Raw genomic sequence first — 16,195 nt, 5'->3', positions numbered from 1 at the left:
CACGGCAAAGACATACAGCTTTGTAGGTTAATTGGCTTGGTATAAGTGTTAGTGTTAGGATAGTGTGAGTGGGCTAGGATTGCTGGTTGGTGTGTACTCGGTGGGCCAAAGGGCCCGTTTCCATGCTGTATCTCAAAACTGAACTAAACGTACAAACTCTACATCCAGCACCCTGAGTCAGGATCGAATCCAGGTCTCTGGTGCTGTAAGGCAGCAACTCTATTACCACGCCACCGTCCCGCCCTCTAACTACCTCTAAGTACCCTCTAAATAACCTTGCGATATACCTTGGAGAAATTAGCTTTCAATTCCACTCAACTCATTTAGTCCATGGGGCTTTTAGACACCAGCTAAATGGTGCAGAGATACCATGAGCAAAAGCAAGCAAGCAGACGGAAATGATAAGCTGGAAAAATGCAACTGGTCGCTCAAGCCAGCCTCTCATTTTGATGAAGCAAAGGACTGCAGATGATGGAATGTGCAGCAAATATTTTACGGCCATTTTTCCTTCTAGCCATCTAGATGAAGTGTCTCAACTCAATGTCGACCATCCATTTTCCTCCACAGATGCTGCCTGACCCACTAACTTCCTGCAGCAACTCTCCTTCTCCATATTTTCATGCCTGAATTCATCATGTCTGGATGCTTCCTCTTTCCATGGCAAACATGCATTTCCCTCAAACTGCCAAGCAATTCTCTTGGAAAACCGAGAGCCAAGGATGGGATACTTGTAACAGTGCCGCAATGCTATTTTCCTGACTTACTCTGATCAGCACCAAAGGAGATCCATTAGATCACGACCTGCAGCAGTTCAAAGGGACACACCTTTGCACTATCAAACTCTTCCTGAATCCTTCAGGAATTGTATATTCATTAAGCTGTTGAATAATATGGCAGTGTAATGTGAAGGATCAGGATACTTTTAAATTATTCATTTTCGTTTCAATATTGATGCCTTTAAATGTTAAATACCTTCATATTCACTCTTCGAAATACCAAAGTCTAGCTCTGCATGATGGCCATAACAAAAAACACTTGTAGCAAATAGGTATATTAAAAAATGTATTAAAATCAGTTCTCGGGTGGCTGTGAGTTGGAGCCTTGTCTGGAGTTAGGAACATTGCCTGGTGTGGTGCCGAGAAACCCCTGAGGTTTGACCTGTGTTGTGCTGAGTTTGAACACAAAGTGCTGTAGTAACTCAGCGAATCAGGAAGCATCTCTGGAGGTCATGAATAGGGGACATTTCAGAGACCAAACTCTGAAAAGTATCCCAATGCTTATCTTGCATTGATTTTTAAGAGTCAAGGGTGTTTTATTGTCATATGTCCAAAAACGGAACAATGATATTCTTTTTTTGCAGCAGCACAACCCACATGTAAACATTGCATTCTGTAATCACCATAATTAACAACAACAAAAAGGTATTTTACATATATAGCTTGACGGTTGTTGGGAAGAAGCTGTTCTTGAGCCTGGCGTTACAGTTTTCAGACTCTGATACCTTCTCGACTGGGCAGTGTTCACCATTTTTTGCAGTCATCTTTGCTCCAGAGCATTCGAGTTGCTGAACCAGGCCACGATTCAAGAGAGTATGGACTTTCTTTACGATTGCCTCAATGTGTTGAGTCCAGGACAGATCTTCAGAGATATGTACACCCAGGAATTTGAAGTTTTTTACTCTTTCAAAAGAGGTTTGTGGATCCTTGACCTTCATCTTCCAGAGTCAACAATCAGTTCCTTGGTCTTAGTGACGTTGAGAGCAAGGTTGTTGTTCTGGCACAACTCAGCCAAATTGATCGCCCTACCACACGCTGTACTCAGCCAGTTATTCGAACGCCCTCCAATACGCTGTACTCAGCCAGTTAATCGATCGCCCTCCTATAAGCTGTCTCGTCATCATCTGCGATTTGTTCAACAATGGTGAAAACGGTTGGAAATATTTGGAGCTGATAGGGCACCATCTAAGCTATAAAAATGGTGGCAGGAGGAGGGGCACCGCGACGGTCAGATTGGCTTTGTAGTCAAGGACACTGGAGGGAAGAGACAGAGACGGCTGACAGAATGATCTTCATTTCAGTTTCAGTTTCAGTTTAATTTATTGTTACGTGTACCGAGGTACAGTGAAAAGCTTTTGTTGCATGCTATCCAGTCGGCAGAAAGACAGTACATGATTACAATCAGCCATTTAAAGTGTATTAGACCAAGTGGACCCGTTGGACCCAAACCACTCCTGCATTGGTGCAGCACTTTCTCCTCCCCCACTCCCCCCTCCCATCTCCCCCCCCCCCCCCTCTCCCCTGCCCCCCTCCCTCCCTCCCCTCCCTACCCCCTCTCTCCCTCCCCCCTCCCCCAGTTGGAGCCCTGCTCATTCCAGAGATCAACGGGCCCCAACTGCGCAGGTGCGGACGCATTTGTTCTGTGCATGCGCGGATGCGGCAGCCATCTTCCGTACGTACCAGATCAACGGGGCCCAAACTGCACATGCGCGTTTTTAAAAAACTTTTAAAATGTGAATAACTTTAAAAATATAACACCAATTTCAATGCAACTTCCTCCATAGGAACCCGGGACGACGGTGAGTAAGGTAGACCTAAAATTGTCAAGCTATCGTGTACCGTTTTGGCTGTAGTTCAGGAACAAACAAACAAACAAGAGTTTTAGTATATAGATAGATACATGATAAGGGAATAACATTTAGTGCAAGATAAAGCTAGCAAAGTCCGATCAAGGATAGTCCAAGGGTCACCAAAGAGGTAGATAGTAGTTCAGCATTGCTGTCTAGTTGTGGTAGGATGATTCAGTTGCCTGATTACAGCTGGGAAGAAACTGTCCCTGAATCTGGAGGTGTGTGTTTTCACACTTCTCTACCTTTTGCCTGGTGGGAGAGGGGAGAATAGGGAGTGGCCAGGGTGCAACTCATCCTTGATTATGCTGCTGGCCTTGCCGGGGCATCGTGAGGTATAAATGGAGTCAATAGAAGGGAGGTTGGTTTGTGTGATGGTCTGTGCTGCGTCCACAATTCGCTGCAATTTCTTGCAGTCTTGGATGGAGCTGTTCCCAAACCAAGCTGTGATGCACAGCTTGGCTCATTTACCTGTTGCTGGTGAAAAGTTGAAGGGGGCAGCAAGAGAGTTTTCAGCGGAGAAGAAAACTCTTTAGAATTTTCAGTTAATTTCAATCAGTTTAGACTGAGAGAGAAACATGCTTTAGTCCAGCTAGCTGTGGTGAAGGATTCCTAATCCTGTTGCATGCAAGAAGTCCATTACAGGCTCGTCACTTCCTGCTTTTCAGTCCATCTTCATAGTGCATCGCATTAGGAAGGCTGGACGTATTGTCAAGGATGCCTGTCACATTGACCATTCCCTTTTTCTCTCTTCTGCCTTCTAGGAAAAGATACAGGAATATGAAAGCTTAGACATCCAAGTTTCTTGCCCAGTCCTATCCAACTCCTGAATTGTTTACCTTTCACACCCCATTCCTGGAGGTGGTTCCATGTACTCTTACTTTTAACTCTACCTCATTGATTATTCTGTTATTGTACTTTAATATTCTTTCACACTACACTGTTTTATAAGTTCATGTGAAAGGAACAGAATTAGGCCATTCGGCCCATCAGGTCTACTCCGCCATTCAATCATGGCTGATCTATCTTTCCCTCTCAACCCCATTTCCCTGCCTGCTCCCCATAACCCTTGACACCCGTACTATTCAAGCAGGCTTTTAGCACTATAATCTTGCACCATTCTGCTATTTTACACTCATCGGTGTACTTATTATTGTATCTGTCATTACTGTGTGTATACTGTTGCATCTGTGACCATTATGTGAACATGGAATTTAATTGCACCCGAATCTGTAATCTGTAAGACATTCAAGTCTGTATCGAAAATGTGGTAGCAAAACAGGGCCGTTCTACTGGTTGTGGTGACAGAGAAATGTATGGGGGTTTTAAGGAATCAGGGATTAGATCAGTCAATTGCCAGATGTGGTTAATAGACGATCAAAGCTTAGACTTTTGGGAATTTGAATGTACAGTGTGAGTGAGGAAATCTCATCGAAGCCTGCAATAAAAACTACATGAGTATTGTCTGTTAGTTTTGGTATCCAGCTCTGTGCTTGTCACAGGAGCCTGATAGTCAAGTAAATTCCAAGGTCAATTTTGATACGCATTTCATTACAGAACCGAGTAATGATGGCATGATGCACAGCAGGTACTTTGGAGAAAGCAGTTGCCTGTCCAAATTGTTTAAGCACAGACTTCACATGGTTGAGGTGGCAGGGTGGGTGCTCACAGGAAACAGCAAAGGACAGCTGAAGCCAGCCTACTCTCCATCTCAAGGCTTTCCTTCAAATTTTAAGGTCAATCTTTGGTGTGATGATCAAAGTCTGTGATCAAAATGTTTGCTGCCGAACTGATTTTTGAATTATTTGGTGAAGGGAATTGTTTTTCATTTCTGTTTCTTTGTTCGACATTTGGATGACTAGAATTAAAACCCACGAGATTGGTTACATATAAGGTAGCATTAAAATATAGTAAAACGAGACCATATCAATAAATATCAATTGTACCTGCTGTAATACTGTAAATCGCAGCCACAGAGATGATACAAAGTGGAAATAGTGGAAGTACTGTGAGTCAAAGCACTGACAACAGGCCTCAGTGTCCTCTGGGCCCAACAGATACAAGAAGCAGAGAATATTTAGATGCATCCAATCAATTTGGATAATTCTGGATTATCCAGTAATTTTGGATTTGCCTTTGGCTGCGGACCCCTAACGTTCTGAGTAGGAAGGAGCTGCAGATGCTGGTTTAAACAGAAGATAGACACAAAATGCTGGAGTAACTCAGCGGGACAGGCAGCATCTCTGGAGAGAAGAATGGGTGATGTTTCGGGTCGAGACCCTTCTTCAGAATTATGTCAGGGGAGAGGGAGTTACATAGATAAGGAAATGTCAGGCGTGAAAACAGGACAAAGGGAGATCAAGGAGAATGTAGAATAGATTATGTTTAGCTGGGAGCAGGTAACGGCAAAGCAAACAGAGGTAAAATGTCGTCGAAGCCAGTCAGACTGGTCAGAGAACAGGGAGGGGATGGAGGGAGAGGGAAAGCAAGGGTTACTTGAAGTTAGAGAAGTCAATGTTCATACCTGGCTAAGCTGGCCAAGTGAAATATGAGGTGTTGTTCCTCCAATTTGCGCTGGGCCTCACTCTGACAATGGAGGAGGCCCTGGACAGAAAGGTCAGTGTGGGAATGGGAGGTGGAGTTAAAGTGTCCAGCAACTGGGAGATCAGGTAGCGACTGAGGGGAGGTTTTCAGCGAAATGATCGCTGAGTCTGTGCTTGGTTTCGCCGATATACAGAGTCCACACCTGGAACAGCGGATACAGTAGATGAGGTTGAAGGTGGTGGAAGTGATCCTCTGCCTTACCAGAAAAGGCTGTCGGGGTCCTTGGATGGAGTAGAGAGGAGAAGTACAGGGGCAGGTGATGCAAATGTTAATATCAGTCAAATTTAGGCATGATTCTTCTTAAAAAGGTTTGTTTTGTATTTGACTCTGTTAAACCCTGTTGAGCGAGGATGGCATGGTGGCACAGCGGTAGAGTTGCTGCCTTACAGCGTCAGTCACCCGGGTTGGATTGTGACTACGGGTGCTGTTCGCACCAAGTTTGTACATTCTGCCCGTGACCGCGTGGGTTTTCTCCGGTTGCTCCAGTTTCCTCCCACACTCTAAAGACGTGCAAGTTTGTAGGTTGTGTAGGAAAAAAAACTGCAGATGCTGGTTTAAATCGAAGGTAGACACAAACTGCTGGAGTAACTCAGCAGGTCAGGCAGCATCTCAGGAGAGAAGGAATGGGTGATGTTTCGGATCGAGACCCTCTTGACTCGAAACGTCACCCATTCCTTCTCTCCTGAGATGCTGCCTGACCTGCTGAGTTACTCCAGCAGTTTGTAGGTTAATTGGCTTTGATAAAAATTGTAAATTTTCCCTAGTATGTAGGATAGTGCTAGTGTATAGGGTGATCGCCGGATGGTGCCGATTCAGGAGGCTGAAGGGCCTATTTCTGATTTGTATCTCTATACAGTCTAAAGTCTAAACAAGACCATCGACATTGACTTAAAACTGTGTTTAAGTGCAACTGTTCTTTATTACCATTTAGTAAGTAGAGTTAATAATCTTTGCACAGCTCAACTGCAATTTGTATGCATGCAAAATGTCAAATCCACGATAAACTGAAGTGCTATTAGTTGTTTTTTTATTATCAAGTCTGTCAGAAACTGACAATCAATTAATTCTGAATCATTTTAAAGCAATTGTTTTACTGTAAAGTGAGCTTTATTGAAAATAGGAATCTCTGCAGCGCACAGAAAGTATGGCTCACTGGGGTGACACCAGTGATTGCTACAGCTGACCTTCACGCACACAGAAAATGTTTCGAGGGACTAATCCTATTGAAGCAATTCTCAGCATCTGAATATTAAATAATTCTTGTACCACTTGGACCCTGAGGTCACCAGGTTGGCTGTATGCCTGTTGTCAACTGTCTAATGTATAGTCATGCAACTCTTCCCGTCCCACATTGTCTCAGCCACTGCTTTGCATAGCTGACTCCCCCTCCACAGCTGGTCCTTCCCCATCCCCACTCGCTCACCAGCCCTGGTCAGATGAGAGCTGGTGTGCAGCGTACTTTGCAGCAACCCTGTGGCCCCGGGTGGTGCCGGCTAACCTGTTCTCCTCAGGGCGGTGGGCAGATGAGTGCCCATTCCTGACCGATGGAGTCATGGGAGCAACAGTTGAGTGCAAGTGGCATTCACCAGATGCAGAGTTGTGTGCAGCAAACCCAAAGCAGCTGCAGCTGCCGAGTATCATGCTGATTGCCCTCCCACTCGAATGGATTACATTTATGTTCAAGGTGAGCGGAAGTCTTTGCTTTTCTCTCTGAAAGTTGCAGTTCCCATGACAGCTTCATGGAAGCTCCACACTACAGTGCTGCAGTTAACTGTAAAAACACCATGTTGATGTTTAAAGTCAGAATGGTCTTAAGCTAGATCTGTTAACTAGTTTATGTGGTGTAATTGATTGATTGGTAGCTAACTGTTTTCACAAATACATAACTTTATACACCACTAACTGTTTGATTACTAATTTCTGTTAGATTTAATGGGATAGGCAGCTTTTCACAATGAAGAGAAACATGATGTGGCAACAGAATTGCTAAAGGACACTTTAAACCTTGTCATACAATGTAATGCAGCTGTCTTCAGTCTGTCTCTAATGTTCTTGATGGGTCTACTGTCTTAAATTGGAATGAGACACCTTTGTGATGGATTTTGGCCAAATCTATGAAACATTTGGATAAAGCCTATGGGAAGGAAAAGGCATAGTATGCATCTTGTAGACTGACAGGAAAAATACAGCGAGCAGAAGCTAATAAGTAAAAGAATGCACTCATTTTCTGAAAACATCACATAGCATTGTTAAGGGAAGTAACATGTTGGCATTGCTTGGCCAATTAAATGATAATTTTAAATATTCCTTTCTTATGCCCAAGGCATAACATCGGTTGTTTTGGTGACTGATCCTTTAATTTAATTAATGCTATTGCCACAGAAAACATGCACAAAATGTTAATACCTGTCTTTGCAAACTTTATATGTTGCAGTGTAATTTCCTTCCTTTGATTATGAATTCAATTTACAGATTCCAATATCTCATAATGCCTTTGCACCCTAGGGTATTTAGAAAATGATCTAGACATGGCATTAGTGTAATACTGACGTATATACACTGCATCAATAATGAGACGAAGGAGGAATTAATTACAATTAAATGTAAAAATTGACCTGTGTTTTTTTTCACTGAGATTGATGACGTGCCATTGCATGATAATTTCTTCTAAATCTATACAGTGGGTCATAATGTCAGTCTGAAATGTAGTTATGCTAATGGCCTATCAGAGAGCAGTTCAAATGAAGCTGATAAAATCTACATAGATCAAAGGGAAGACTGATGTAAACAAATACTGTGAATGCTCAAACTGCCTTGCCTGATTTATTATGTTTCCTGTTGTCATTTTTTAAAACATTTAGCCCAACTTTACTTTTGCGTTACATTAATAGAAACTAAAACTGGGCTTCAATCAGCTGGTTTTATGTTTCCTCCAAGTTGAAAATTCTGCCCTGAATGTATTTTCAATGGCAAGTCAATGAGACATGCTGACGAGTCTGTCAAGATGGTCCTGGCAAATCTATTTTGAGGAAAAGGTTGCTTTATTAATACAGTGATGGGCTGGAGAAGCCTTAGAGCAGTACATACTCTAGGTCCTCCCCGTTAAGGCATGAAAATGATCAATGGGTCCATTTAGCTCAGAGTTTAGTTTAGAGATACAGCACGGAAGCAGGCCCTTTGACCCACCAAGTCCAAGACCACCATTGATCACCTGTTCACGCTAGTTCTAGTTTATCCCCTTTTTTCCCACTCCTTGCACACTAGGTGCAACTTAGATACCTATTAACCTACAAACCCACACAATCTTGGGATATGGGAGGAAAACCGAGCACCGGCGGAAACCTTTTGGAGACCTTCGGTCTACCTTTAATCGGACTTTACTGGACTTTATTTTGCAATAAACATGAAACCCTTTATGTTGTATCTGCACACTATGGACGGCTTTATTGTAATCACTAGACCAAGTGGACCCGTTGGGCCCAAACCTCTCCTGCATTGGTGCAGCACCCTTTCCTCCCCCTCTCCCTTCTTCCCTCCCCCTCCCTCCTCCATCCTCCCTCCCCCTTCCCCTCCCCCTTCCCTTCCCCCCAATCCAACCAACTCAACCCCCCTCCCTCCCTCCCCCTCCATCCTCCCTCCCCCTCCCCCCTTCCCCAACCCCTTCCCCTTCCCCCAATCCATCCACCTCAACCCCCCTTATCCTCCCTCCTCCCCTCCCCTTCCCTCCCCCATCCACCCCCTCCCTCCCTAGGAGATAGATTTAAACTAAAATGTGAATAACTTAAAAAATATAACACCGATTTCAATGAAACTTCTTGCATTAGCACCAAAGCGACGACGGTGAGTAAGGTGGGCCTAAAATTGTTGCACTGTCGTGTACCGTTTTGGCTGTAGTTCAGGAACAAACAAACAAACAAACAAACGAGAGTTTTAGTATATAGATGTATAGCCTTTTTGCTGACTGGACAGCATGCAACAAAAAAGCCTTTTACTGTAGCACAATACACGTGACAATAATAAACTAAACTTAACTGACTCAAACTAATTCATGCAGTCACAGGGAGAACATGCAAACTCCATACAGACAGCACTCAAGGTCAGAATTGAACGCTGGTCTCTGGCATAGTGAGGTAGCAGCTCTACCAGCTGTGTCACCGTGCTGCCCATTGTGGGTATAAAACCCATTACATATCAAATGTGCATGTAAATTGATTTAAGAATTGTCTCTAAGTTCCAGGAAAATTACAGCAACCACTGCCAACAAGGCAACCTTAATTCCCATCCTTCCTGGGAAGTCAACATTTCTGATCTGCTGTCAGGCCCCCTCAAGAATCCCCTATTATATTTTTCCTTCCCTGCAGTTATTTCATGTCAGGGGGCTTGCAACTGGTCAATAATAGCTTGGCATCTTCAGCCTCAAAAGTTATTGTTCCAACAATTAAACTCTCCCTGTTGGACTAATTTTGATAACTGTGGTCAGAAATGGTAGGAATTGCAGCAATAACATTCACAGCTTTGTAACCTGGACAGTGATAGTTTATGTAGATGTCAAATGTTGAAGAAATATACAACTGTGGTGTTGCAATTGTCTGATATAAGTATTTCTTCAGGCACTGCAACATTTCATCTGCTTTTATGTTGAACAGATACACATAAACATATATCCATACACATTCACTATCATATATTGGGGAAGTTAAAGTACACAGAGATTTTATTGTCTTCGGGTAGTAACAATTGTTAAGTACAGTGAAGCTCATCGAAATAAATATCTGATTAACAAGTCATTATGGAATGATAAGAATTGTGACATAAACTTTGCCTCCTCACTTCACTTGACTTTTAGTGGTATCAACACATCATTTTAAATGTAAAAGTAAAAACCATGGTCATTTTTGAAACATTAGGCTCTCAAGATGACAGCAATGCATGGTGGCGTAGCAGTAGAGTTCTGCCTTACTGCGCAAGAGACCCAGGTTAGATCCTGACTATGAGTGTTGTTTGTACGGAGTTTGTACATTCTCCCCGTGACCTGCGTGTGTTTTCTCTGTGATCTTCCATTTCCTCCCACACTCCAAATACATACAGGTTTGTAGGTTAATTGACGGAATAATTATAAATTGTCCCTAGTATGTCTAGGATAGTGTAAGTGCACAGAGATCGCTGGTCGGCCTGGACTCGGTGGGCCGAAGGGCCTGTTTCTGAGCTGTAACTCTAAACTACACTAAACTACACTAAACTAAACAGACTTGCAATGAGATTTCCGTCTGCATTACTGTAGACTCCATAACCTCTCCCAACATTTGGAGTAATATCTGTATTCCACTGGAGTTCAATTAGTGTTAATAACTGTGAATGCTGATGAAATGGTGTGAAATAGCAAGCACAGCAGAAATAATTGTGATTGTAGATTAACCATGTCAAATAAACACCTCAAATATAATCCATTTAAGCAGGTTCTGTGATAACCTGATCCCTGGGTTTTGCTGCAAAGCTGTGTTATGTAAAATGCTACGCAGTTAAAACAATAAAACTCAGCTGCAATAACCATTAAAATAATATATCATAAAATCATTAGGACTCATAATATGCAGAAGGCAATTAAACAATATATCAGTGTTCAATAATATACATTGCCATCGCATGTAATAATACATAATTATTTCCATGGAATTTTTATTCCATTACTTAACACAGTTGTGCCTTCTGCCAGTTTTATGTAGGCAACCTGAATGACAATCAAAAATCCATAAATTAATTTTAGTAACTGATTGGTGTTATTTATGTAGGAATTTCATACCTGCATTGATTGGTAAGATCAAAAAAAGGAATGCAAGGACATTTTTCGCTTCAGGTCAACTTTCCCTTCCTGGCCCTTCTGCCCATCTTGTCCATGCCAACTTACTGCATTTAGTCCCGTATGCCTGCTTTGACCACAGCCCTCTAAACCATGTATCTGTCCAAATGTCTTTTGAAAGTGATAATTGTATCCACTTCTATAGTTCTTCTGGCAGATCATTCCAGATACGGACTATGCTTTGAGTGAAAAAAGTTACTCCTGAGGTCCCTCTGAAATCTCTTGCCTTAACCCTTTGCACTCTACTTTTAGAATCCTCTATCTACCCTGGTAAAAGATTGAACATTTACTTGATTCATGCTTCTTGTGATCTTGCAGACCTCAAGAAGGCCATCCTCCAGTCTCCAATGCTCCAAAGAGAAAGCTCCTAGCCTATCCTACCTCTCCTAACGCAAGCCCATGTAACATCCTGGTGGATCGCTTCTGCAGCTTTTCCAACTAAAAATGCAACGATTACAGACTTTTACCTGCTTAATATCAGTCATAGGGTCATAAGGAGCACTCTAGGTACAACCATTGATGAGTAAAGATTCTGGACTGTAACACATGGCTGTGGAGGCCAAGTTCTTGGGTATTTTTAGGGCTAAGATTGACAAATACTTGATTGGTAATGGTATCACGGGCTATGGGGAGAAGGCAGGAGAATGGGGTTGAGAGGGAAAGATAGATCAGCCATGTTTGAATGGTGGAGTGGACTCGGTGGGCCAAATGACCCACTTCTGCTCCTATGAGCTTATGAACATAATTACTGTGGCATGTTAGAAGCTGCCTATGGAGTAGTGAGTGATCCAGTTATCCCATCTTTTTAAACACACAAGTCAAGGTTGAAACAGACACTCTCCATAAATGCAAGTTAAGAGCTCTATCTAGCTCTCTTGAATGCATTCAGAGAACTGGCCTCCACTGCCTTCTGAGGCAGAGAATTCCACAGATTCACAACTCTCTGACTGAAAAGGTTTTTCCTCATCGCCGTTCTAAATGGCCTACCCCTTATTCTTAAACTGTGGCCCCTGGTTCTGGACTTCCCCCAACATTGGAAACATGTTTCCTGCCTCTAACGTGTCCAACCCCTTAATAATCTTATATGTTTCGATAAGATCCCCTACCAACCTGCACGTCTTTGGGTAAAAGCCAGAGCATCTGGAGAAGGCCCATGCAGTCAAAGGAAGAACATGCAAACTCCACACAAACTGCAGCCGAGTTTAAGACCGAACCCAGGTCGCAGGCACTGTGGGCTGCTCCACTGTGCCACCCAATCACACTCTTTGGACTTTAGACTTTAGAGCTACAGCGCAGAAATAAGACCTTTGCCGCACCCCCCACCTCCCTGGTCCCTGACGACCAGCGATCACCTTATACACTAGGGACAATTTACAATTTTACCGAAGCCAATTAACCTACAAACCTGTACATCATTGGAGTGTGGGAGGAAACTGGAGATCCTGGAGAAAACCCACGGGGTCACAGGAAGAATGTGCAAGTTCCGTACAAACTGCAGCCATAGTCAGCATGGAACCCAGGTCTCTGGTGCTGTGAAGTAGCAACTCTACTGCTGTGCCACTCTGCTACCCCATTTCCTGATTCCATCTTTTTATTTCTATTTGAATTTAAATTCCTGAAGTTCAAACCTGTGCAGCAGGATCGATACTCCAGACATTTGGATACTTTTCCTATAAATGAGCTGCTTGGATAAGATGACCCCACTGAGAGTTGGGCTTGGTTCAGCATTAGCTGGTTGGCTGGTCAATGGAATAACTGAATGTAAATATCTTCCCACCATTAGCCACATCTTCCCACCTCCACCCCTTTCTGCCTTCCACAGAGACCATTCCCTTCACAACCCCCTGGTCAAGTTGTCCCTTCCCACCCAAACCACCCCCTCTCCAGGTACTTTCCCCTGCAACCGCAGGAGATGCAACACCTGTCCCTATACCTCCCCCCTCGACTCCACCCAAGGACCCAAACAGTCTTTTCAGATGAGCCAGCGGTTCACTTGCACTTCCTCCAACCTCAACTACTTATCTGCTGTTCCAAGTGTGGACTCTGTATATTGGCGAGACCAAGTGCAGGCTCGGCAATTGTTTCACTGAACACCTCAGCTCAGTCCGCCTGAACCTACCTGACACTTTTACTCCCCCGCCCATTCCTACACTGTCCTCTCTGTCCTGGGCCTCCTCCATTGTCAGAGTGAGGCCCAGCGCAAATTGGAGGAACAGCACCTGATATTTCGCTTGGCCAGCGTACACCACAGCGGTATGAACATGGACTTCTCTAACTTCAAGTAACCCTTGCTTTCCCTCTCTCTTCATCCCCTCCCCTTTCCCAGTTCTCCGACCGGACTATATTTTATCTCTGTAGCTTTGTTGTTACTAACTCCCAGCTAACTATGATTTATGCTACATTTTCCTTGATCCTCATTCCCTTTGCCCTGTTTTCACACCTTCACACCTCCTCATCTAACTATCTCCCCCCCCCCCCCCGCCGACGTCAATCTGAAGAAGAGTTTCGACCCGAAACGTTACACATTCCTCTCCAGATATGCTGCCTGTCTTGCTGTGTTACTCCAGCATTTTGTGTCTTCTTAACCCCCCTCAGTCATGGCTGACCACGGGTGATGCATCCTAGTTGGCTGCTTGCTCCACACCTCGGCTAGAGCAGCGTCGCTTGTGGCTGAAGAGACCAATGCGGGAGTGACAGTCTCTGTCGCAAAGGTCACATTTGTGTGTGTTCTCTGGTTTGTTGAAGTTGCTGCACTCCTTTCCGCGCGCCTGCTTTTCTGCCGCTGCATTCATCAGTTTCTCTTCCCCCATCTTGAGATGTTGGTTCAGGGTACCTCTCCACCTTGTACGGTCAGCTGCAAGGCTCTCCCAGGACTCCACATCAATGTTGAGCGCCTTCAAATCTCTCTTGCAGACATCCTTGTAACATAGTTGGGGGCGGCCGATGGTTCTCCTCCCAGATGTTAGCTCTCCATAGAGGATGTCTTTTGGAATACGGCCATCCACCATGCGGTGGACATGGCCCAGCCACCGCAGCCTGTGCTGCCTGAGTAGAGTGTACATACTGGGAAGGCCAGCGTGAGACAGAATCTCAGTGTTGGACTCTGTCTTGCCAGGATATACCCAGGATACGGTGGATGCTTCTAAGGTGGAAGGTGTTGAGTCTTCTCTCCAGTCTGGCATATGTAGTCCATGTCTCACTGCCGTACAGCATCGTGCTATTGACACAGGCGTTGTCGACTGCTATCTTTGTCTTCACTATCAGCTTTGGATTGGTCCACACTCGAGTTGTGAGGCGAGCGAGAGTTGTAGCTGCCTTCCCGATCCTCCTGTCAATCTCTGTGTCCAAAGAGAGGTTGTCAGTGATGGTGGAGCCGAGGTACGTGAACTGATGGATGGCATCGAGTTCGTAGTCGTTGATGGTGATGACAGGCGGTGCCTCTGTTTCCTGTCCCAGGACGTTCGTCTTCTTCAGGCTGATGGTCAGTCCAAAGTCATTGCAAGCCCGATAGAAGCGGTCCATCAATGACTGTAGTTCCTGCTGGGTGTGGGACACAACTGCTGCGTCATCGGCGAACAACATGTCTCTGATGAGAGCTTCACGTACTTGTTTTTGTAGAGGGTAATGATCGTGGCATCCCTCGTGTCCTGCGGTACAGCTCCTTCATGCCAGCACTGGCAGAGGACTTCATGCAAAGGAAGCAGTAAGGTAGTCTTGTAGTGCTTGATCAGGTCAGGGGGAATCCCATCGCTGCCTGGGGGCTTGCCTGAGGCCAGGCTGTCAATTGCCTTGCTGAGCCCTTCTACCATCGGTTCTCCATCTAACTCATCCATGGTCGGCAGGCACTCAATGGCGTCAAGGGCTGAAGAGGATACAATGTTCTCTCTCGAGTAGAGGTCGGAGTAGTGTTCCACCCATCTCTCCATCTGCTGGCATTTGTCTAAACAGCTTGTTTATTTTGATAAAAACAAAGCAATGATACTGTCCACAGATGTGAAAGAATTGCAATAATAACTGCAGTGACTTTTTCTCATTGTTAGTGGTACTCCTAATCCACAATTTTTGCTGGGATTGTGCATTCAGGCAATACGCTCACATGTGAGTGCACAGTGGGGATTAAAACGTCAGCCATGTTTTGGGTGTTCAGCTTGATGTGAATTGTCCTTGAACTGGTAAACAAAGCTGATTTCAGACCATTAAAGTAAATCATGCATTTTTTTAAAATGTGGGTCTTCCTCTTATTTTATCTGACACAGAATGCAGTTTATCTTCTTCAATACATTTTGTGCAATGCATTGGTGATCGTGCAAGACAGTGGTCAGGCCCCATTTGGAGTATTATGTTCAGTTTTGGTCACCCTGTAACTCGAGAGCCTTAGGTACAGGGGAAGGTTGAGCAGGCTAGGACATTATTCCTTGGAGTGCAGAAGGATGAGCGGTGATTTTAAAGAGGTGTATAACATGATAAGGGGAATAGAGAGGGTAAATGCACAGAGTTGTTTATCCAGAGTAGTGGAATCAAGAACCAGAGGACATAGTTTTAAGCTGAGAGGGGAATGTTTTAATAGGAACCCGAGGGGTAACTTTTTCACACAAAGGGCCATCGGTATATGGAACAAACTGCTGGAGGAGATAGTTGAAGCAATATCTAAATGATATTTGGACAGATACATGGATAGGAAAGGTTTAGAAGTATATGGGCCAAACACAGGCAGGTGGATTAGTGTAGATAGGCTATTTTGGTCGGTGTGGGCAAGTTGGGCCAAAGGGCCTGTTTCCATGCTGTGCGACTCTGTGACTAACAGTGAAGGTTAAAGGTCCTGCAGAGGTTTTGCAAGCCTTGGAGGCTCCTATATTTGGTAGGAAGCTTGTGTGTGAACTCAAAGCCACTTTCCTGGACATTGCTGTCCTTTAATTTCACTGTGAGGCCATCTACGTGCTGACAAATAATCAATTCAGATGGTTACTCATCACAATTAGCAGAAGATTCAATTAAATCACTTTAATGATGGAAGTGCAAAAGAAGTTAATCGGCTCAGATTTCATATGGACATTTAAATTTGCAATCAGTTGATGTTGATTAAATCCCAACTTGAAGAAAAAGCCTATGGC

General features: G+C 44.1%; 1 protein-coding gene across 3 annotated transcripts in view; it reads left to right on the top strand.

The window, feature by feature from the left end:
- Positions 1-16,195, top strand: part of arhgap24 (Rho GTPase activating protein 24) — a 406,341-nt gene that overhangs the window by 261,367 nt on the left and 128,779 nt on the right. Inside the window, exon 1 of one of the 3 annotated variants that reach the window (XM_078401982.1) lies at positions 6,721-6,911. The exons of the other annotated variants lie outside the window; for them this stretch is intronic. Within the exon in view, the coding sequence (XP_078258108.1) occupies positions 6,890-6,911 (22 nt within the window). The 5' untranslated portion in view covers positions 6,721-6,889. Of the gene's footprint in view, positions 1-6,720; positions 6,912-16,195 lie in introns of those variants that run through there. 3 annotated transcript variants of the gene reach the window in all.

This window comes from Rhinoraja longicauda, chromosome 1 (genome assembly GCF_053455715.1).
Source record: "Rhinoraja longicauda isolate Sanriku21f chromosome 1, sRhiLon1.1, whole genome shotgun sequence".
Taxonomy (NCBI): Eukaryota; Metazoa; Chordata; class Chondrichthyes; order Rajiformes; family Arhynchobatidae; genus Rhinoraja; species Rhinoraja longicauda.
Note: the sequence above shows the minus strand (reverse complement) of the source record. Positions and strands in the feature narration are given on the sequence as shown.